Below are 24,448 nucleotides of genomic sequence, written 5' to 3'. Positions count from 1 at the left end.
GTTCTGGCTGCTGATAAGAAAATGATCTTTTTCAAGTCATGTAAGAGTAAAATGTGTCATAACTGCTCAGCTTCTGACATTGCTAATCAGATATAGTGGTTCATTATTTTGTTTATAGAAAAATATAGTTTGACAATTTTTTTTACAAACATGCATAGGTGCAAAATATGTTAACTAAAAATATTTACTCAAGTACTGTACACAAGTACATTTTTGAAGAGCTCATAGTTTGATTATTTTCATTTGATGCTACCTTATACGCACAACATTTCTATTGACTTCTTTCTACTCCATTACATTTATTTGACAGCTTTAGTTACTTTTCAGATAAAGATTTGATTCAATGGATAATAGTAGGCTATAACAAGCTTTTCAAATATAACCCATTGTTAAAGATGAGCGCAGTGATTTCCAACCCGTCTGGCTTCAGACGTTTTATAAAAAGCAGTGTGTAGTTGGAGTCACATTTCAGATGCCTATGAGTTGTTAACATCTACATAAATAGTTATTTTTCCCCCCATTATAGTTCTCACATGGTTTTATTTCAGTAAATGTTCAAATGATCCAATATCTGTTGATGGAGTAGTTTTAGACTGCTGTATTGGTTTTTCAACTAATGTAAAGGATCTGACTACTTCTTCCACCACTGCAGAAAGGACACTTAGTTACAAAGCATATTTAAAGGATTCATCTAAAATTATAATAGAATTAATAGATCTATTGGTATAGTAAAGAAGGTTAATCATCTAGTCACCACAAACTGTCTTCACACTCTGTATTGTAATCTAATTTAGTCACCACAAACTGTCTTCACACTCTGTATTGTAATCTAATTTATCCTTATTGCTCATATTGTAACATAATTTGGGCAATCACTTTTCCTACAACCCTCAATCAAATCATGATCCTCCAAAAACGTTTTGTTAGGATTGCAAACTGATCAGATTCACACAGTCCATCTCTCCTTTTTTTTTTTTTTTTCAGAAACCACAGATTCTTACCATTTACAATATAAATGTTTTTCAAATATGTATTCTTATCTATAAAATATACTCAAATGAAGGAAATATTTCCAAACAGTTAGACGTACTTTAAAGCAAATTCACAGGCTGACTCTTACTCTACCTGTCAAGTCTCAGATCTTCATCCGCCTAAATGTATCACCTGCAGAGGTCAATTTTCAATTGGATACAGGGGTACCAAATTATGGGATGACCTCTCCTATCTGACAAAAAGCTCTTCCTCTATTAAATGCCTGAAAAGGTGCTTTAAAAAAACATTTTACTTCTGTTTTGTAACTGCAACATAAGCATATACTGTACACTCTTATCCATCACTATACTCATATCTTTTTGCTTTTATATTGACTTTATTCTTTTTGTTGTGATTGTTGTAACTTATATTCTGTTGTTATTTGTTTCCATTATTGATATGTATATATATATATATATATAACTTTGTAATTTCTATAACTGTGAATTTTTAACATTATCGGGCGGAGGCTTTAAATAAGCCCACTGTTGTTGTTGTTTTTTGCCTCGCCCTGCACTGAACAGATTTTTTTTAATTTTGTAAAATCTTGTGTGTTTTTAATTTGTGCAAAATAAATCAAATCAAAATCAAATCAGAATAAGCTGGTTTGGACAGGCCCTGTGGCAGTGGACTGGTTCCAAAAGTTTCTGATTAATTTATTTTGTTTGCATTACTATTTTGATCATGTTGGGTGAACCTTGTTGCACTACACATTTTGGCATGTCATGGCAGGAAAAGCGTAGATGCAGTTGATAGAGTTAAAAACGTTTGCATTCTATTTAGTTGAACCAGTTCCAGCGTCCTGTACAGCACCTACTGACTCACCGGTATAACTTACTGAAACACTTGATAAAACTGACCCATGTAAATGAATGTAATTGCAGGTTGGCCAAGTTTTAGGCATAAAATGAGTCCATATGTATATATATTTTTACAGTGAAATATTGTACCGCCTGGCTCTGAGTACCAAATATGGAGAGTTTGCTTAAGTGATTGTTGCACTGTTCAACAGAGCGTGACCGTATTTTGAGAAGCTTCTCAGTGCAAACACAGACTGGATCCCATATGATTTAAAACTGGATGTAAGCCTACACACCATATTATTCATTTCAGTTCATTAAGTTCTTCAGACATCTTTATAGTTTTGTGGAGTTACACCAAATTTCAATGTGCTATTTTGTATTGTATTTTTTGAATCTTCAGCAGCATTTTTCACACCATTGAGCAGAGCAACCATCCGCTGCAGACCAGGAGCCAGAAAAAAAGAAAAAAAAAAGTAGTTAACTGAGCAGAAGTGATTTGTGACTTACCGACTCCTGGCAGTCCTGCTGCACGCCTTCTCCTTGTGCGCTTCCTTCATGCATAAGGAACCAAAAACAAGCGTTATTGTCCAATAATAAAAAAATAAAAAACAAGGAAAAAACAACAACTCAGTCCTGATGATATCTCATTGAGCTGATATCTCACCTCTGCAGAGCTGAGCAATCACATTATGTACATATCATTAAGAAAATCTAGCCCTGATGACTCAACTCATTTGCGTATGATTGATATTTGTTTTATCACTGATTCATGTCGAGTGAAGATAATTCCCAAAAAGATATAAACGTAGGAGGGTTTGAAATTAAGTATCTGTTTAAGGTTGTAAACCTGCCATATAATAGCGTCCACTTTTACCATAACCCCCCATAGTGTGGAATTAAGTTTTGGAAATCATCGTGAGGGATTTGAGGCGAACTCACAATCCACAAAATACTTCAACATCCCAGATCATTTTCAAAGGAATTCACTACTGTTGCCAAATGTGTTGACACAAATAATTGATAGCATTCAATATAATTTATATTACTCTCAGATTAAAGTCATTCATCAAGAGAGTGTAAATGCGTCTTTCTTTCTTTCTTTCTTTCTTTCTTTCTTTCTTTCTTTCTTTCTTTCTTTCTTTCTTTCTTTCTTTCTTTCTGTCTTTCTTGTCAGATCTTCACTTAGTGAACTGTACGGACCTTGCCACTGACCCACATGTAGACAGGAAATCACTGTTAGCAGAGGAGGGAGTGATTCTCTTCAGCAGTAGTCTTCACATATAATGCTTTATCCTCCTACCTAATAAAAAGAGAATTAAGTCAAACTAAGAACAGGTAATGTCTTCAGGCTTTAGTCCCCAGACAGTTCCTGAAATGTAATATGAAAAGGCTTTGTACAATTACATTAAATTCAGCATCTAACCCATGAGTTGCTGAAGTTGGGACCTGGAGTTCAGGTCTGTATGTTCAGTCTGGCAGCATCTCAACATTGGATTTGTGACATTGAACCTTTATGACTCTTATTTCTTGATTTTCTATATTAATTTAACCCATAATGCTTTGTATAAGCTCTCAATAGATCAGGAGTAACGGAAGCACTTGTTGTCCATTAACTCGAGTCATCTGTTGTGTTTTCCTTTATTTGCATCCTGTATCGTCCATCCAGTTAACTTTGGCATGTCCACATAAACATATTATTCTTTTGTACAGTTAAGATCTTAGTGTTTTTAATGTTCTAAATCTGAATGTCAGTCTCACTATTGTCTGCCATATCAATAATTGTTCACTCCAACATTTCCTGGTGACAACAGTGTTAACTGGAGCGAGCAGTCCCGGTGTCTGCAAGGCAAACACCACTCAATCTGTTGACCATATCCACGTTTTTGAAGCTAGGTCACTCAGCCATTGAAGGGCAAATGCATTCAATTGGTTTCACACAATTAGCACATGTCAACAATGAAATACGGTGAGCCGGTGACTCTTTTCCAGCATTTCCATGGTTACAGTGCAAACTACATGTGATGAAACTTCATGTCCATTCCAAAAAGCAAGTACAGTTGTTTTTTAGTAGGGGATGGAGGCTTGATTGGATCAAAGTAAAAATACAATGCATTTCTAAAAATGCTGTTTTTACAAGTGCTAAAAATGTAATAACAGACTGTATGAAAGTTTGCTTCAAACTTACAGTTGATATGCAGCACCAAATACTGTCTGGTCCTTGATTTAACTTAGTCGTATAGGAGGGCTCTTACAACCGGCATAAACAGTTGTGTCTCCAGTCAGACCACCACTAAGGAAAGCATTTGCTTTCCCATCAGCATGCAGGTCAGATAATCAGCCCCTGCAGCCAGGGTTTGGTGGGCAATCGTCCATGATATTTAGCTGCTTGGCTGGATGGACAAACTCAGAGAGAGTTGGCTGTTGTCATGCCGTCGACTCTCTGGTCTGAGGGCTGGATGGTGTTTCCAGGGGCCAGCTGCCACCTTCCCACTGAGGTCTTAAGCTGGTTTGAGCTGGTCTTGGCAGAAGTGCTCTCCTCTGCAAAGTCAACCTTAGTTGTAATTCTCAGGTCGTGTTTGATGGAAAAATTAGACTTTTTTTTTCCCCTTGTAGAGCTTGTAAGCCGGTGAAGTTGCCGTGGCAATGCCAGGCTTTTTGGTGGTGTACCACAGTGAGCTGTGGTATTGATTTTATTATGTTCATGGGTCCAATAGCTCAGGGTACATTGAGCAATACCTGCCTTCCATTAAGAGGACTTAACCTCCTCAGTACTATCCACCCTTCATTGACCAATCAGCACCCATGCTTTTAGCAGCGATCCTGTGGGCTGCACTGGGTAAACAGTGTCTGTCTCAGTGTTTGTCAGTGAAAGTTGCCTAACCATTTATCAGTCATCAGAAGCATGTGGACAGCTGGGATCTATTTAGCCTGAGTATGCATTAGAAATAAAAATTTAGACCAAAAATATTCCTCCCCTCTTTCCCTGTCTGTCTTGCTGTGTGATCTCAGGATGAGAGCTTATGGTGCAATGTTGCCTCCACAGAGTTTCACTGCCCCAAACCACAAGCATGGAGGTAAAATGCCCTCCCCCCTCTCCACAAATACACACACACACACACACACACACACACACACACACACACACACACACACACACACACCTCGCCCCCACCCTAATTCCTCTGGGTCTCCTCCTCCCCTGGTGCCTCCCTCCTATGGGGACGTCACTCCCCTGGCCGTGGCGGGACTGGAGACTGAGTCTGGGGGCAAGGCTAGGGCAGGTCCTATTAAGAAACACTGGGGACAGAGGGGAGGAGTGAACGTACTGCTCTGCACAGTTTACGTGCCAGCACAGTGAATTAGTGTTGAGCACACTGGAGAGTTTAGAGACTGCAGTTCGTCGGATCAGTAGATGTGACCTGACGTTTTTACCTGCAGCTTCATGTGCAGCTGATCCACTGAGGCTCCCTGCACAAGCAAGCTGGAAGGAAAGCAGTGAGACTTCCAGCAACCTCTGTGTTTTTGTGTCTGAACTTGGACCCGTCACATCCATACAGTGTCATTCTGAGGTATGAGCATAACTCTAATTCAATAGAAAATGTGTAAAGCTTTTGCTAGGATGGTTGTGTTTACATTTAGAATACTGATGCAGAAATGTAAAAGTCAAACTTCATATCAGTGAGGATTTTTGAGAACCTGAGGTCAGACAAGGTCTGCAGAGAAATCCAGCATGTTCAGTTTAAGATACTGAATGATGCACATGTTGTCAATGTACAATGTGAAATATATGACATTTTCTGTGACAGGCTAAATTACTACAATTTGTTTTTCCTTTGGGCAAAGCTGCCTTTTTTACTTGCCAAAGTCTGCTCTCAATCTCCACTGTGTTCACTTTCAATGCACTGTATTTATGGAGCTGCTGTATTACACCCTACATTGTAATGTTAATGAGCTGTCAAACTCCAAACTCATTTCTCTTGGAGTAAAAATCCACACTGCAGTGGAGATCAATGCACATTTGGATGGTCGTCAGTGTTAATTTACTGTCACAATAATCAAAGTTTAGGTTCAAAGCAGGAGCCTAAATTTCAAAGCAAATGACTACTATAATGACCATTCACTGAGGAGCAGGAGTATTTCATCCTCATTCATCATATTGTATTTGTGCATATTTTAAGCAGCATCCCCATCAATCCTTTAAATGAAAAGAGACATTTTTATTTGCAAGAGAAGAAGACTGCAGTTTCTCTTTTTATAGCCTTTATTTGTAATTAGTGCACACAGCTACTGGAATGCCTTTATTGTGTCATATCGGTGCATTCATGGTCTCATTATGAATGTAGCTCTTTCAGTACTTAGATAATACCATAATCCCAAACAATAGAGTTTAATGGGACCCTTACTGTATGAACTTTACCACACTACAGTACTTGGCAGCATTCCCTAAAATGCACTTTTGTCGGGTTAACATCCCTTTCAAACCTTCTAACATCTCACATGTTGTGCAACTGACTTTTCAAGAGAACGCGCTGCAAGAGCTCAAAATGCAAAGCAGGTGGAGCTAAATCAGACTGCACTGATAGATCTGACCTTTAGTTTCACAACTCTGGCACCGTCTGCTGAATTTTTTAAATGTGCAAATATTGATGCTGAGATAAAGAGTAGTGATTCAGTGAGATGTGCTGCCTGGTTTTGTTTCCTCTTGGTTGCACTATGATTTTAGAAGATTGATGAAAATATATATTTCTTCTCTGTGTGTCTGCAGTTTGGAAGCCTTCATACTGCATGCACACTGCACCTCTATATATACACATATCCATTCACATCACACGCTACAGCATGAGAGCACACTGGTATTTTCAAGCTTTTCTTCTCCCCTTCTCTCTGTCAACAGGTGTTAACATGCTGGAACAGGTTCTGTCATTCGGCCGCTCCTTGGTGCGCAGGAAAGTGGTCGATCTGAACAACCTGGAGGACTCCAAGCTCTGCCGCTGCCTGGGAACCGTCGACCTAATTGCTCTGGGAGTGGGCAGCACTCTAGGCGCCGGCGTCTACGTCCTGGCTGGAGAGGTGGCCAAGGGAGACTCGGGCCCCAGCATCGTCATCTCCTTCCTCATCGCTGCTCTGGCCTCCGTCATGGCCGGCCTGTGTTACGCTGAGTTCGGTGCCCGCGTCCCAAAAACTGGCTCTGCCTACTTGTACAGTTACGTGACTGTAGGGGAAATCTGGGCCTTCATCACTGGCTGGAACCTCATCCTCTCTTATGTGATTGGTGAGTTGGTTACAATCTTTGAAGTGCCTCTCATTGACAGAAGATACTTGCTCTCCACGGTGTCTGATCTTTGTTTTCTTACAGGTACCTCCTCAGTTGCCAGAGCGTGGAGTGGCACGTTTGATGAAATGATCGGAGGACACATCGAGATATTCTGTAAAACCTACTTCAGCATGAACTCTCCTGGTTTGGCTCAGTACCCCGACTTCTTTGCTGTTTGCCTGATTCTTCTGCTTTCTGGTAAGGCAGCAAATAAAGGCTGAAAATCCCCAAAATTCAAGTTGATATGTTGCTGCAGTTAATGAATGGAAAAAAAAAAAATTGGTGCATCTTGTTTTAAACGCCCAACAACTCAAACCGTGAGCCACAGCTGGCATAATCCAATAACAAGATGGCAGGATGTTGTGTTATCAGAGGTTAAGGGGGCAGAGCACAGCACCCAGGAGGGTCATGTGAGTCCACTGGGTGCCCAAATACACTCCAGTCCTTTTTAGAAAGGTCCCCATCATCCTGCTGGTCTTCAGAAGCCCCCTGGATCTCGTTCCCAGTCACACAGTCATAGCTCAGCAATGCAACAGCTTCTTGACAAACAGAGAAGGACCACTGAAGCATCTCAGTGTCCAGATAGTATCTTCAGTAACTTGGGCAGCTCTGCATATTCATCTCCTGTGGTCCAAATTCAAATTGGATACATTTTTGTTACATCCCACCTTCATGACCCTCGGGCTGAAGCCAAAGACTTTATCATGTGTTTCATCTCTTGGCCTGCCAATGCAATAATTACATTAGGTAAGTGTTACACAGAAACAAACCACTAGTGTTTGGTTGGTTTTGTGAGGATGGCAAATGTAGAGCTTATGCAACAAAAAATTAAAGCCAAAATAAAAAAATTTCTTTGAGAAGAAACATGACCTTTTATTTGCTGTGGTCTGGAACATCCCAAAATTATTTTCCATGTTTTTGGAGACATTTATTGTAGCTAATGGGTATATTTATAACACATATTTCTGTTCACTATGAAGTAAGTATAGATAATGGATGGATGGATGGATTTCTATACTATTTGCAGATATGCAGACTTGTGACATGCTCAATTGATTGATTGCCATTAAATTTGAAACAGACACTCCTCGGGCTAAATTGCTTCTTTACTGTAACTTTAGTAATCCTCCACTTTGACTTTCCATCAATAACAGTCATAAGTTTAAACATTTTGTTTCCCCCGTACACTGAGACGGTGATCGTGGTAAATATTACATTTGCTTACCATGCTGATGTTAGCATTTAGCTCAAAGTATCACTGTGCTCGGGCTTTACAGAGTTGTTAGCATAGTTGTAGACATTCATACTTGTTCACATGTGAGCTGTTGTAATTGAATTGATCAAGTGGGCTTTTTTATGAGCAGCATGATCAAATGTAAAAATATACACTTGGTGTGAGCTGGACTCAGCTCCTGAAATTACTAGGTTTTAGGGTTAAGTAATTTTAATTAATAATGGTATTTAAGAATCAATAATAATGAAGCAGGCATTAACTGATTAAATGTTTATTGAAGTAGTGACTGACATTTTAGTTAAACTACAACAAACAGCACATTACTGTCCTGAGCTCTGTTGTGTTTGTGTCCAGGACTCCTGTCGTTTGGAGTGAAGGAGTCAGCTTGGGTCAATAAAGTCTTCACGTCTGTCAACGTGCTCGTGCTCCTCTTTGTCATCATCTCCGGCTTCGTCAAAGGAGACACACACAACTGGAATATAACTGAGGAATCCCTTATAAATGTCACCGTAGTTACACGGTAATTCATTCATTTGATCTGAACAATATGTCTATGCAGCCATTAAAAAACAGGCACATGGCTATGATGAGTGTTACTGTTCAATCCGATATCCTGCTGAAGTGTAATACACCATCAGTCCTCTAGAGGATACCGTGTCGGTGTCACATTTCGCCTCGTTTAGGCTTAAAAACAAGGCGCCTCAGGATTAGGCACCAAAAACTACGTGGTTGGGTTCAAGAAAAGATTCTGGTTTCACTTTAAATAAGTAATTTTGCAAGTTACTTAACATACATTATTTCAGTTAAATACATTACGTTATGTGACTAGCTTACTTACGTTACTTAAATAAATCCACTTTGACTTGTTTTTGTTCCCACTCCAACATCCACTTTACTTTATCATTTTTTGTACGGCCTTGTCATACATGCATGTAGTTTACTGGTGAGTGAAAACGTGACACTGACACGGTATGTTGTAGTGGACTGACTGGTGTACTACATGCGTGAGCATGTGACGGGGCTGTACAGTCGGTTATTGTTATTAAATGACAGTGTTCGTGTTTCAGGAACTTGTCAGCGACGGCCAACGTGAGCAGTGATTACGGAGTCGGGGGATTCATGCCCTTCGGCTTCAGTGGGACTTTGGCCGGAGCTGCCACCTGCTTCTACGCTTTTGTTGGATTTGACTGCATTGCAACAACAGGTGAGTCATTGATAGCTTGTGTGATTTATCAAAGCACAGTATAATAATATGTATTTGTGTGTCTCTGTGTGACAGGTGAGGAGGTGAAGAACCCTCAGAGGGCCATTCCCATCGGCATCGTGGTGTCGCTGACGGTGTGTTTCCTGGCCTACTTTGGGGTGTCGGCTGCGCTCACCCTGATGATGCCCTACTACCTGCTGGATGAGAAGAGCCCTCTGCCCATGGCCTTTGAGTACGTGGGCTGGGGCCCGGCCAAGTATGTGGTCGCTGCGGGTTCACTGTGTGCCCTTTCTACCAGGTAACCACTTTGTTCTTATGAATAAAGCTGAGGACATTATAGCAAATATCAACATTTATGTTGTAAAATGAAAACATTTAGACAAAACATATATCATTTCTGATTGATGTAGCTGTTATAAATTGGAGATAATTGGAGATTGGGTCAAAAAATCTGACCACATATCTCTGTGTGTGTCTTGTTATTGGATTGATTCCTGTTGTTTCATTGGGCCGGTGATGGGTGCAATATTTATTCTCTCTGTTTTGAAACACCTGCATGTCTTTGTGTTTTAATATTTATAATTCAAGTCTCCTATATAATGAGCAAGTTTGTCACAGCAACATGTTGATGTGGTTTATTATTCTGAGGTCTTTCTTCCCTGGAGGTTTTATATTTCCCATCAGTTGTCTGTCAACGAGCCCTGTTTGATATCATTCATTCATTACCTCATCTCATTATCTACATTAACGTGAACATTGCGAAATTGGACTCGAATCAAATAAATGTTGTATAAGTCAGTGGTGACAGTTGAAATTTATACAGCTACTGTGGAAACTGACTGCCCTTGGCAATTTTGCTAACTGTTATGCAAGACAGCCAGTTGTGAAAATGTTTTAATGCAGTTTTCTGCTTGAAGTGAATGTTTACCCAACAGGGAAATGTAATAACTCAAGGTTTCATAAAACCCCTTTATAACCTGTTGGAAACCTACTTTCAAAGTTGAAAAACAAACTATTACGAGATCAATAATCTAGTAAATTTTCCAATCATTTAAATTGAAGTAAATGAATGGAGGATGAATATGATATTACTTACAGGAAAGAAAGACTCTCATTGGCCTTTATCATACTTTGGTGCTTTGATGATGTGACTGTAGGTGTGTGATTGTGTGTCTGGGTTCGGGGGTCTTGACTAACGTGTTGGTCTTGCATGTTTCTGCTGTCTCATGCAGTCTGCTGGGCTCCATTTTCCCTATGCCTCGTGTAATCTATGCTATGGCAGAGGATGGGGTGCTTTTCAAAGCCTTAGCCCGAATCAATCCTAAGACGAAGACCCCACTTATTGCCACTATGAGCTCCGGTGTAGTTGCAGGTGAGGGGAGCATCCGAGTGAGATCACTCAGCTAATCTTTCTCCACCAATCAATTGTGAAAGACACAGTCGAGTTGATGCAAATGAATTGGTTAATTATTTTCTTTACAAAATTGGCCTGTTACACTTTCTGCTTTAAATGATCCAGTTTACTGGAGATTTTTCCTCCGTATACACCTGTTGTTCTTTCACAGTTGTGCCGGTGTCTTGTTTTCTTTCCCAGAATGCCCTGAACTTAACCATGAACCCTCTTCTCCCTAGCCTGTTGGGCTCCATGTTCCCTCTGCCGCGCATTCTCTTTGCCATGGCACGAGATGGTATTCTGTTCAAATTTATGTCCAAAGTGAGTAAGCGGCAGTCGCCTGTGGCTGCCACCATGGCGGCAGGCACCACTGCGGGTAAGCTCCTGGACCAGGACTCGCCGCTCATGGGGTTGTATTGTGGATTTGTTTTTTGTTTTTTATCTGTACACATGATCAGATGGTGGTGGTGGTGGCTGCATGATAAACGTGGTGACGGTGTTTCAGAAAGCATGTGACAAAACCATCACACTCATTACAATGAATGGTGAAGGATTTCTCTCTCTGTTCACCGCACAGGTCCACAAGTCCAACTGGTTTTTAGTCACTTTCTCGACAACAAAAGAAAACAAATTAGATACTGGAAAGTAACTTAATACATATAGGCTTATGCGCATACTCATACCCCACTGTGAGCTGTGATAACTTTGGGGGTCCTCTGACCTTTCATCAAGTCACAATTTGATCTTGTCCAAAAACCTGCAAAATATTCCCATTTGCTTCAGCCGTACATTGTGTTTATTGATACTAAAATTGTAAAAATGCTCAATATTCAAAACTAAAATGCTGAACATGATACACATTGTAAGCATGAGCATGTCGGGATTGTCGTTGTGAGCTTGTTTTGCTGCCTTGAAATGGAACTGGTCAGCTTGAGGTTACGGCACAAAACATGATGTGCACGGTATGCTTGGAGTTCAAGAGTTTAAGTCTTGAGTAGACCGTTGCTAGGCAACAGCAACTTGGACGATGTCTAGAAGCCACAGAGGCTAATAATTCAGCAAGCCTGCAGGCGAATAGCATAATGCAGGAAATGCAAAGACAGAATGACAGAGGGAAAAAAATGGTTCTGTTGGAAACTGACATCTTCCTCAGACGTATTATTAAAGTACAAAGAAAAACCTGATACACCTAAAATTGCCCTTCAGTAAGTGACCATCCAAAAATGAACTTCGATGGCCTTCGTCGTCAGACAACACATCACAATCCGAGAGCTCAAAGCTGTTCGATAGGGGCCTTCAGATTAGACTCTTCTCATGAACACAATCAACTCGACCTCATTTGAAGGCAGCATTACGCTAATGTGTATGCTAATGTTGGCTCAAAGCACAGACAAGTACAACGTACAATGTACCTCTATGGCTTCAGACTCTTAGTGTTGTTCTCAATACACAGGTTGATTTGGCTACTTTTAGCAAAGTAGTTTTCAACACAATCACCTCACTTCCATCTATAATACTCTTTCTACTCCTACACATAAGACACACACACACACACACACACACACACACACACACTAGCGTACGTCATCTTTAAGGATAAATTAAAGAAGGATTTTGTAGTCTTTGTGGACGGATGTGGCGCACATACACTCTAAAGAATCTTTACTTCTAAAGCTCCAGGTGTACATTATGTGGTTGCATCATGCTCACTGTGCTACAGGTGTTCAGACTTGCAGGGTGAATGACCTGGTACAGTGTCTGGCAGATGTGAGCCCAGGGAGGGACCTAACATACCACCACAGGCCATGCACTGAGCACCTGGCAGCACTGGGCAGGGGAGCTTTCACTGCTATTTTTGTTTTAATGTAATGTTGTGAGGAACAGCGGACATACCACTGCTCTGTGTTTGAACCACGCTGCTGAGATCAGCTCCATACTGCAGTCTGGTGCTGAGATACACAACGGAGAACTGAGAGCAACGCCGCAGTGTATCTCACATCAAACGACACTTGGTATGGAGGTGGTTACAGCTGTCATAGCAGATCAGAGGAACACGATCAGTTTGGCTTCATTGTGAAAACTTGTCTGCATGAAATTTAATTTGCATCTGTTGACTTTGATGTGCATTTTTTGAATGATGCAGAAAACTTTTCTGTTTGTCATTGCAAGAACATTAATGTTGCACTAATGTATGTGGGTGTAAGTAACTGTGTTTGCTCCGGTAATCAGTGATGTTCTTATTTCTTAGGAGTGTTCTTTTAAAGGTGGTATTTTTTTCTTACTGCAGCCATCATGGCTTTCCTGTTTGACCTCAAAGCCCTGGTTGACATGATGTCCATTGGCACTCTGCTGGCTTACTCGCTGGTTGCTGCGTGTGTACTGATTCTCAGGTGGGTAACTCAAAATACACTCAGAAGAATATAGAAGTTGTGAAACATTGTACAAGACCTTCCCTAACAGCTTTTCCAAAAGCCCACAGGCATGATTACCCCGTTTGTTATTGCATCACACTAGTGATGCAAGAGCTGTGAATGCTCCCATTGTATGAATGTTAAGTGGCTGCTTGAGTAAATGAAGGTGTTTACTCAAGTTTCTTGCTAAACTCCGGACCTGCTGCACACCTCTGGTGCATACAGCACAGAGACTCATCACCACAGCCTCAGTAAACACAGACACAGTGTTCCTTTCCTGTTTTTTACATCACTTGTTTTGTAAAGTAAAAACAAATACCTCAAACTATTTCAGACTTCAAGTGGTTTGGTAGAAGGTATGGTGTTTATAGACATGCAGTATGCTGAGAACCTCAGATTTACTGACCTAGAAAACAACAATAACTGAGTTCTGTGCCTTAAAGAACAGCAGTGCGGCTTTAACACTAAATAAATCTCAGATTTTGATGTCTCCATCCTGCAGGTATCAGCCTGATTGGAGTCTGGGGCGGCAGGCAGGTAAAGGTGAGAAGGACTACCTGTCATCCAATGAGGGCGAGTCAGACTTGACAGAGTCCGAGTCTCACCTCAACATGCTGAAAGGTGGCAGCTCCACCCTGCAGGCTGTCCTGCATCCTCCTGTGTCGCCCTCCGAACATTCGTCCAGTGTGGTCAACATTTCCATTAGTGTGCTGGGTAGGTGGTCCGGGTCAAAAGCCTTTAACGGTTCTCTGTCTCAATTATTAGCTTTTTTTTCCTGGTCCATCTTTCAGGTGTCTATATATGTGTCACAATCAAGTGTGTGTCCTCCACCCACAGTGCTGGTGGTGTGTGTGATCAGCTATCTCACCACATACCGCATCAGCGGCATTTTGGCTCTGGAAGTGTGGATCCTGGTGCTGCTGGCCGTGTGTCTCCTCATCTTCAGCGGCTGCATCTTCATGGTTTGCAGGCAGCCTCAGACCAGCAAGAAGGTCACTTTCATGGTATGTAGCAGCTCAATAAGATCTCTGGTTTCACACCAGGTCCTGTGTTATGCAATCATGTTGATCAAACACATTAAAATTCATAGTTTTGGTGTGATTGTTGCCATCACAGGTCCCCCTGCTGCCCTTCCTGCCTATTCTGAGCATATTTGTCAACATTTACCTCATGGTTCAGCTGAGTGGAGACACCTGGATACGTTTCTCTGTGTGGATGGCTGTTGGTGAGTGGCTCTCAACTGCAGGTCCAAAAATGACTTGGAAATATTTAAAGTTACAATTTCGAGGATCCCTGTTTAGTTCTCTTTGGCGGCATCTATGGCGATAAGTAGTAATTGCAGCTGTGATTTTGGACTCAACTTCCCAGAGATACAAACATTGTCACCTGTGTGACATCATTCACTTGACAGCTGAAGTGTGTGTTGAAGAGCGTTAGCTTGCGTTAGCTCCACGTAGCCTTTCTGGCAAACAACCACTGCTGGAAGCTGCAAAACGCAACTAACTTTGTGTCACTTGTCATTTTTCCCGTAAATGTTGCCACAGCTGGTTCAGATCATAATAATCCAAATCCAAGGGCTTTAATCAGAGGGTCAGAGGCTCAATCACCATTGTGTTACCTCATTCAGTGATAGTAACGTAAAAGACATTTAACATATATGAAAATCTTTGAATTTATTACTTTAAAGAAGACATTTCACGTTTTGAAAAATGTGTTTTTTATAGTTCGATAAAAAGATTTTTCAACCTTCTCATATCTGTGCGAAGAATATGAAACTCCCTCTTTGGGACCAACATGTCTTCACACCTAAACCAGAGAAGCAGTCATTTAAATGTTGGCCAGTATCAGCAACAGGCCTGTTGGACGTTAGGGATCATTGTAACAATAATAAACATGTGGTTGAATTGTGAAACGGTCACCAGATTTAGGCACCAAAATTACTTGGTCGGTTTATAAAAAGATCATGATTTGGGTTAAAATAACTTTGTTATGTAGGTTACACAAAGTACAGGATGCAACTTATGTTTTGTATGTGATTGTATACAAAAGCAAGATTACATAATTGTCTATGTGACATACATTAAATATTGTACATTAAATATGTTGAAATAAGTCAATGTTGACTGAGGAGTTGGGAAGTGCGGTGACTTCTGTGAGGTTGCTAGATGTTTTTACATTTCAGTTTTTGTGCAGTTAAACAAATTAGCAACGATATCTTAATCAGACAGCTTTAGTGGAGCTGGTAAATGAAGTTTGTTACCTTCGAGCAGAGTGGCAGTGAGGCTGCTGGCTGATTTATATTTAATGGACAGATATGAGAGTGGATTCATTCATTACTCTCGCTATAAAGTGAATACAATTTTCTTTAATAACATAAAGTATTGTTTTTTGTTAGTATCTCACATCTCTTTTAACATTTCTTCATCTCAGGTTTCTTGATCTACTTTGGCTACGGCATGTGGCACAGTGCGGAGCGCCAGCGCCAGCTCCAGGGAGCCCTGAGCAGCACCGCCCAGGAGAAGAACAAGCCCAGCAAAGCTGCAGAGGGAAAGGACCAGGAGCGCTTCATCTGCCCAGAGAAGACCAGCCAGTGTTAAAGTTTGCCAACTCATTCACAAACTCTGAGGCGACAGATGCATGAAAGCACACAGCAGCTATGCCTTGATGCACCTGTTCATACAGCTTCACCGCGTGTGCTTCACTCACGAGCACATTCAGCCTGCAAAGGCAGCGTCAGAATTCTGTACCAGCGGCCGCACGATGAGGAGCCGCTCCGTCACAGGGACGGGACCACATCCTGCAGGTCACGTTGTGCTTCATGGACAGCATGGAGGCAGAACTCAACGGACAGGTAACACACTGGAGAGTGATGTTCATTTCCCTTTACACTGAAGCAGCCAATGACCAGCTGCAGCAAAGCTTTTCTGTTTCTTTATGGACTTGAGTTTTTAGTGCATGACAGATATTTCATCTTATCGCTTGTTAATTTCTACGTTTTCGGCAGGTTTGTACAGGAAGGTTTTGAAATCTGTACTAGATTTTGATTCACCAGTGTTGAGTGTTTGGTGCTAAAGAAGCACCAACATTATAGGTGCAAGATGTGTTGTCAGTCCACTAGTCTAAATTTATTTTAGAACTATTTTGCAATTATTGTTTCATACACATGTGAAATTGTCTTATTTGTATAAAAAAAAAAAAATCATGAGTAGAATAATGTACAATATGTCAAATAGGACCTGAAAGTCATGTAGGTATTATGTAACAAATCCCATTAATCTTTCCTGTAGTTCCTGTAGCTGTTGTTGTGGTCTTATGTAGCACAGTTTTTTTTTTTATTTTGAGTTTGTTTTGACTATGAGCTGTTACAATCTGAATATGAAGCGTTATTTGATACAGAGCTCTTCTTAAAAGGTATTTGTGGTTTCTTTTTTCACTCTATCATATTATGAGACGCTGTATTTTCCTGTTTGTTACATATTTTGTGCTGTTTTGACACAGTTGCTGTTAATATAACCTTCATGAACTTGTTCTCTCATGACCAGAATGCTTTCACCACCTAACATGAAGCACAATAATTATTTACAAGTTACAGTATTATACACAGTAAAATAGATCTGTCTTGCGAAATCATGTTTTCACAGTCTGGAGTCATAACTTGCTTTAAAACTGGTTTGTGCTGAACTATGAAGATTTCATGTTTTCCTTCCTCCAGGCTTTTAGGAGCCACCACTTCTTTTTTGCTCAATGATTGAAGTAGAAATGTATTTAGTGTCTGAGATCTCACCTACACTGCCAGCGTTTTACACTTTCTGTTGTGCAGAAATCCCACATTTTTCAATAGGTGAGACTCTGAGACTGTAGGTTGTTGGTAACCGGGAGATCAGCTCTAAATAACAATGGAACAAATTCAGGAGGGTAATCTGCTATACTGAACCTCTACTCCAGAATCTTCCAGCAAGGTTAAGTAAATACTGTAGAGGTACCCATGATGTAATGACGCAGTGTCACTTGTTACCAACAGCACAAACAAATACAAATAAATAAAAATGTATTTTCCTGTAATGAAGTGTTAGACGTTTTTTTTTCAGTCATTTTTTTCCTCATGAAGATTTGGTTTGTGGTCCTGCTTATTTGGAGAGATATATCAAAAACTATTAAACAAATTTCCATGTTACAAAAAAAGTTGACTGAGCCAAGAAGAGGCTCATTTTAACCTGAATGTATTATCGCCATCTTGTGGCCATTGACGAGGAACTTTATATTTTCCCTCTGCTTGTTTGACCTTATCCATAACTGTTAACACATTATATATTAGTTGGTAGACTTGCACATATCAACATCAGGTGCACCATACATTTAAATATCTATGGCTCAGTGGTCATGATTCTTGCCTCCTGTAGTTTATGCAGTTTAAGTATTTCTTCCAGGATTTATACATTCTCCAAAAATCATACACAACACACGTACACGACATTTATGATTCATGAAGACATTCATTAAGGACCTGCTGTTTTTTAAAGATAACTTTCTGAAGTCATACGTTAATGTGTGTTTTTTTTTTTTGTAAACTAAATTAAAAATAAGGAAGTACAGAGTTATCAACCTTCAGGCATTTATTTGTAACACTAAACTGAATTGCAAATAGCAGAAAACACTGGGCACGCCTCTTTTAGTACTCAAATGCCCATACGTACATTGAAAGAGTTATTAGTAAGGAGGCACGACGAAAACTGTCTGTTTCAAAATGGATGGACTTGAACTGCTTATGAAGTCTTTAAAAGTAGTGTAATTCACCCTCAGGTCCAGCAGAGGGCTTCAGACTCCAACTTTCTGCTCCCTTGGTCTAAGGAGAGGGAGGAAACAGCAGAGCTCTGAACTTATTTTCCTTCTTCCTCTCAGTCTGTGAGGAGGATGGAGCTGGAGATCTAAACAGGGCAGCTGGAGCCTGCAGAGTTCCAGCGAAGCTCCAAGTCTGACCTCCTTTTTCTCACCGAGCCCCCTCATCAGACCTCCCTCATCTCTCCAGCCCTGCAGAATCCTCGCCCCTCTGACCATGAAGCTCTGGGTTGTACTTTGCCTGGCATTGCTCTGGGTAGAGCTCCAAAATGGTGAGTGACGCTTGTCCATGTCTGTCTCGTAGAGCTGTAGATTTGTGAGTGAAGCAAAATGACTGTTAACATCATCAAGACAACTTGGGCTGTAACCTGGAAGTAGAGGGAGGATTAGATCATGTGAGGTAGTGTAAATACTGGCTGGAGGCACCAGTCTGTGTAAGAGGCGTAGAATGGGAGGTGCATTAAAGTAGGTCTCACTCACAAACTGCAAAGATTGTTTATTTAAAGTCTGTGTCGTTTCATCTGCTCTCTGGAATATGCAGCCATGATTTGCTATATTTGCATTTTAAGCACGTACAATGAAAAAGCGTTCATTAGAGTGGAAGTTGTGCAACTTTTTCCAAAGCGTTTCTGCAGACCAACTCAAACCAGCTGGGTATGAGGCATGCAACAGACGTTTCTAATTATCTGGCCTTTACTGCTGACCTTTCCTTGGAGCGCTCATTAATGCTGCTCTGAAGAATAAAACAACGGATTGTGAAAGTCTACACTGCAGACTGATCTTTGTTCTTGTCTTTAACAGTTTTCTGTGCCCACTGAGGAAAAGAAAGCAGAAAGAGGCTTGATTTTGGACATTTTTGTGCCAGTAACACGGATTTCACACTTCCTGTTTCACTGTTGTCACAGCTGGGGAAAGATAGCAAACTTGAACACCAGCCTCTGCTGTTTCTTTCAGGAATGAGAGCTGCTGATACAGCAGAAGTTGAGACCTATACGTGTTGTCTTTATTATTACTTTCTCATTTCCCTGTCTGTGTCTGTGCATGCAGGTGCCTGCCAGCAGATCAAGAGAAGAAAAGACGCAGGAGAGAACCACATCCGGCCGGGTGGGAAACGGGTGAAGGTGCGCCCCTCTAAAGTAAAAGATGGAGGAGGTAAAGGCCAGTCCCTGCTCACCCAGGTGTTGGACAAAGGTCGCTTCCTGCGTCTGGGCCAGAGCACAACTCTGACTCCTGGGAGGAACATGGAGCTGCGATGCAAAGGCAGCAACATCGGATGGTCCTACCCGACCTACCTGGACACCTTCAACGACTCGCGCCTCAGGTGCTGCATGAAACATAAGTTGTTTCATACAGTGAGTTGTTCCCAAATCCTGTGGGAACAAGTTATTATCTTATGCACACAAGATATTTAACTTGTTCCTGCAAGATAGTTGATAAAAAAAAAAAAAAGAAAAAAAAAAAAGAAAAGAAAAGAAAAAAATCTCACCTTTTGGGACTTTAGTGCTTCCATAAGTTGTGAGTGTCTTGTGTTTTGTTTTCCGCCTGCAGCATCAAGCAAAGTGACAAGTACAGTCAGCTGATCCTGACGTCGCCCTCTGCTGCGGACACGGGGATCTACAGCTGCTGGGTGATCCTGTGCGATGGCTCAGAGTGTGAGAAGGACCACGATCGCGCTTCTGTGTCCTACATCTATTTCACAGGTGAGTTTTACAAAGAGCATATTAAGATGCTAATTAATGAATGATAAATGATTTACCAATGAATGCTTTATTAAAAGAGATAAGATCAGCATTAAGATAATTCAGTGCAGGTTTTGACACTATTTAAAACTAGTACCACCTCTGTGGAGGTTTCAAGCTGAGGCTATACTGAAAGGTGTTGTTAAACCACTGCAGACCACTGATTGGTCAGAGAGAAACACTCAACACAGAACATCCTGCACGCGTCATCTTTAAAAAGCCAAGCTTCTATAGGGGCTGTAATTGTGTTTATTCCCTAGACTACGTGTTCAATGGCAACCCACAGCCTCTCACCAGTCTCTTGTCTTGCTGCCTTCAGCCTCTTCTGAAACACATTTGTCTTCTTGTTGTGATAAACAGTGATATACCGAGATTAAAGAGCAGCATCCCGTCCATATCCTCCATCCACTGTGTGCCGTGCTGATAATGACGTCACCACAGTTAAATGTGCCATTGCTAAAGTAATGTTGCTGTATTGATCGGGCACTATCTAGAGTGGAAAACTAAATCTAGAAAAGTACCTACAACCATAAGGGAGTGAATGGAGTCGAGCTGGTGGGGAAAAGAGCTGTCGGTGGCCAGAAACATGACTTCCAAAGCTGCTGACATTTCTCTGAGTGCTGCGCAGCAACTTAACGAGGTGATTTTACTGTATGTTCAATTACTGTTTACTATTTTGCTTTACAGTTCAAGTGGTGCTGTAATAGTGGATGAGCAAAGAGCAGTGTAGTAAAGTGCATAATTGCCGTTCTTGTCGCTTATATGCAATGGAGAGGAAACAGTCGGCTGATGTTGACCTTTTCTGCAGGAAATTTTGACTTGTGATAGCAGGAAAAGAAAAAGTGAAAAGAATTTAGTTAATAACAGTTAACTAACATGATGGTTACAAGTTCAGTTAAATGCCTTCAGTAAGCCATCATCTAAAATACCAGGACTATAAATGAAATGTATTCATTTTTATATCTTGAACTATGTTATCAACTTGTCTTATTTTGTATTTTATTCATACTATTCCAGTTAACTCCCTCAGCAAGTGATGTGTTCTTCCCTCTGTTGGAAAAAAATGCTTCTCAGTAGTTGGAGTCGTCAGCTGGAATGAAAAATTCTATCAAAATGATTTTAGTTGGCCAACCTTCATCTGTATGCAGTCATACCTCCAGGGTGCAGTGATTACTATCAAGTGGAATAAAACTGACCATTACTGACAACCAAGACTAATTTAAGCGTTTGGTTTTTGCTGTCAAGCCTCAATGTTGTTTTTTTAAAAAAAAACAAAAAACATGATTATTGTTGTTAGTGACAACTTAAAAACTATTAACATAAGTATGTCTTATTCAAGAGTGCTGCTGTGATTTATAACTGTAATTTTAAAACGGTCTTCATTGAGGTGTAATTAATCCAGAAGAACTGCACATCTGCACCTTTCCTCCATTGAAGAAATATTTACTGTTTGATGCCTCACATCTTTCCTCCAACCAGACAAAGAGAACCTCTTCGTCCCGTCTACCATCCACTTTGAGATCGTCTACCTGCGTCCAGACAGGCCGACGGTGGTTCCCTGTCGTGTGACAGATCCGCAGGCCAAGGCGTCCCTGCACAGAGAGGTTCCTCCGGAGGAAATCACAGCAAACGGGACTCTGTTGACCTTTGACCCCACCAAGGGGTTTGTCCTGCCAAACCCCAGCCCAGAGCATCAGGGGGTTTTCTACTGCAAGGCTGTGACCAAGGGCACCCCTCAGATCTCCACCAAGTACCAGCTGCTCTATGTGGAGGGTGAGGACTCAGACATCACTTACAGTAATACAGTAACGCTGACCATTTTCCTATTTCTAGAACTGTCCAACCATTTACCTTGTCAACTTACTGAGCCTTCTTACCGAGAACTACCATGAGAGGTGTCCCACCAGGTCATGAATCAATTGCTGGTTACTTTGCTTCATCGGAGTCCAGGAAAAGGTTGGATTTCAGAAATGTCAGAAGCCTCCTCGCTGCTGAGTTTAGTTTACGCAGACGTTCGCCAGCTGAGATGGAAACACAGTCTGGATTTTGCAAATGGGAGGAGGTGAATGCATGAAATGGAAATAGTGTGTGGTTTAGGTGGTGGTTTTAAACCGAAGCTGCTGTGGCATGTTTGACTGGCAGATGGAGCGAAATAAGGACTGGACCGATGATGGAAGTTTCACTGTTTAAATACCACGAAGCTGCTGATTTTCACCAGGTAGATTTCACCGTCTGAAAGAGACACAGTAACTTCTCTTCTTGTTCCCAGTTCCCAGTGGACCACCGTTTGTGAGCCTTGAATCCCCTCCGGACTCCGTGAGAGGAGGTGATGATATCAATTTAACCTGCACTGTGCTGGGAGAACCAGAGGTGGACGTGAGCTTCACCTGGTCTTATCCTGGTCAGGTAAGAGGAATGCTGGACTTAAAAACTAAAGCCAGATCTGATCCAGTTGATACAGGACATGTCACTTCAGTTCAATTATATTGTTCCAACAGGGAAATTTACTATATTTTGTTACCAGAAGTTTACAAAACCAAACTATATGCTAATATAGTATATCTAATACACATACCGGAAATGTGTAAACACACAGTATGCTCATTCAAAGTTATATACTACCACTTTGTCAGGGATTAATAATGATTAGCTTATGCATTTCAAAACTATTTATCATAAATAATTATAGGTCATTGATGCTGTTAGAGAGAAGAGTCAAGGTCAAGCACAGGAGTTTTAAATTAAGAAAAGTGATCATTAAATGTGCTAATTGATAACTGATAATAGTTGTCTTAACTGTCTCACTATCTTTAAATACAGGAACAAATATTTGTTAATAGTAAAACAAAATAATGTTTAAAAGGTCTTCCAAAGGTACTTTTTGTTATTCTTCATATACCTATTTATTTTGTATTTTGTTATTTAGGAGAGAAGTAAGCAGAGAATGAATGATTTATTTTTACCTTATGTTAATTTTGTTTAAATCTATTTTGTATATCCATTATTTTAAACTTTATTCATGACTGATGTGATGTTTCAAGGACAGAATAATCATTTTCTAAGATATTCTTAGTAAGCTATCTTAAAGAATAATTAGCATGCAAACATAATCGTGCTATACGTGTTCACTGTATTCATTATAATGACAAAGAAATAAAAAAACAAAACATAACCGTCCTGTTGAAATCTCCAAACTCCAAAAAAACCCCCGACTCTGTACTGTTTGTTATTTAATCAAGTCACTGCATTTATACTAAATGTAAGATGTGTCTGATAAGATTTAATCATCTGTCCAAAAGAAGTTAAAAAGCCCATCGAGGTGCTGCACTGTCGATGAAGAACCCCTCCCTGCCATAAACAATATTAATTATTAGGAATTAAACTTTTCTTCAGATGTTTTTTCCCCCAAAAAATGTTTGATTATATTCTTAAAAAATTACATCTACTGAAAAAGTCAATTCTGCTTGAGGTTTCAGTGAAAACTTAACAACCCTGTTATTCACACATAAGTACGTCTTGATGAAAAGTGCTGCTGTGATTTATAACGTAAGAGCCGTATGGGTGTAACATCTTCACGCAAACATGCAGGACCGTTTTCACGGAGGTGTCATAAATCCAGAAGAACTGCACAGCTGCATATTTCTTCCGTTACATTATCACACATTAAAACTTAAGCAAAATACGGTTTTATCCAGAGGAAGGCTTCTCGTTGATGAATTACTCCCAAACCAGTGGGAATGATGGAGCAGTCATTTTATAACCAACACGTCACGTACTGGAACATAATGATGTTTGTTTAATGCGCAGGACAAGCGTCCCGTTCACATCCAAACCTCCTGGAGGCTTGTCAACAGAGGCACGGGCTACACCACGCGGGTCTCACAGAGCGTCCTGACCGTGGAAGACATGGAGACCATCGACTTCGGAAACTACGAGTGCAAAGCCAAGAACCAGCGGGGTGAGACAATCGTGGCGACCAGTATCACCTCCAAATAGCTCCGACAGTGAGGCCTGTGATATGGTTACGTTTGAGGGTTGAGTGTTTTTGACATGTTGAGTGAGAACTGTAACACACCAGCCAGTGAGAGCAGATTAATTCAACATGTATAGACTTCTAACGGTGTATTGTTAGACTGCAGATTGTGGCCAATAAAGATTTGCCGAGTGCTTTATTGAAGACTTCATGTGGATTTTTTCTTTTTTAAAAGCCTTCGGTTGCAGCTGAATTTAAAGTTTTAGAGCAGCAGAGCGATACGGGAAGGATTTCAAAAACAAAATATATATTTTGCATAAAGATTCCCATGCAAAACAAGACTCGAAGGATGTGACCACACCACGACGCTCCCACTGGCACCCGAAACATGAGAGGATCCATTCTGCAGCAGGACAATGAGTCCAAACACAAAGACGAGTGCTGAGCTGCAGGGTCACCAGACCTAAAATCTACTGAACATCTCTGGAAACATCTGATAAGTGAAAAGT

General features: G+C 40.7%; 2 protein-coding genes across 3 annotated transcripts; both read left to right on the top strand.

Moving 5' to 3' along the window:
• The first annotated feature begins 5,165 nt into the window (after positions 1-5,165).
• On the top strand, positions 5,166-17,453 carry slc7a2 (solute carrier family 7 member 2). Of its 2 annotated transcripts, none has more exons than XM_069170998.1 (12): positions 5,166-5,404; positions 6,730-7,107; positions 7,192-7,347; positions 8,738-8,903; positions 9,451-9,587; positions 9,663-9,885; positions 11,220-11,356; positions 13,268-13,370; positions 13,894-14,105; positions 14,229-14,395; positions 14,508-14,616; positions 15,822-17,453. In XM_069170998.1, exons 2-12 carry the CDS (start codon positions 6,738-6,740, stop codon positions 15,986-15,988), a joined length of 1,947 nt encoding a protein of 648 aa, XP_069027099.1. In that variant the 5' UTR covers positions 5,166-5,404; positions 6,730-6,737; the 3' UTR covers positions 15,989-17,453. The 2 variants fall into 2 exon arrangements, with proteins under 2 accessions (XP_069027099.1, XP_069027098.1); XM_069170997.1 differs by lacking the exon at positions 11,220-11,356 and adding an exon at positions 10,820-10,959 and having other exon boundaries at positions 5,168-5,404.
• Positions 17,454-18,277: 824 nt separating this feature from the next.
• pdgfrl (platelet-derived growth factor receptor-like) lies at positions 18,278-24,143 on the top strand. Its single transcript, XM_069170999.1, has 6 exons — positions 18,278-18,499; positions 19,275-19,548; positions 19,776-19,927; positions 21,446-21,739; positions 22,236-22,372; positions 23,774-24,143. The coding sequence occupies exons 1-6, from the start codon at positions 18,445-18,447 to the stop codon at positions 23,960-23,962; spliced, it is 1,101 nt and encodes a 366-aa protein (XP_069027100.1). The 5' UTR covers positions 18,278-18,444; the 3' UTR covers positions 23,963-24,143.
• Positions 24,144-24,448: the final 305 nt, after the last annotated feature.

Source organism: Embiotoca jacksoni, unplaced genomic scaffold (genome assembly GCF_022577435.1).
Source record: "Embiotoca jacksoni isolate LCO1_2020_lvr unplaced genomic scaffold, fEmbJac1.0.p SCAF_5, whole genome shotgun sequence".
NCBI lineage: Eukaryota > Metazoa > Chordata > Actinopteri > Embiotocidae > Embiotoca > Embiotoca jacksoni.
The sequence above is the reverse complement of the archived record's forward strand: the minus strand, read 5'-3'. Positions and strand labels throughout refer to the sequence as shown.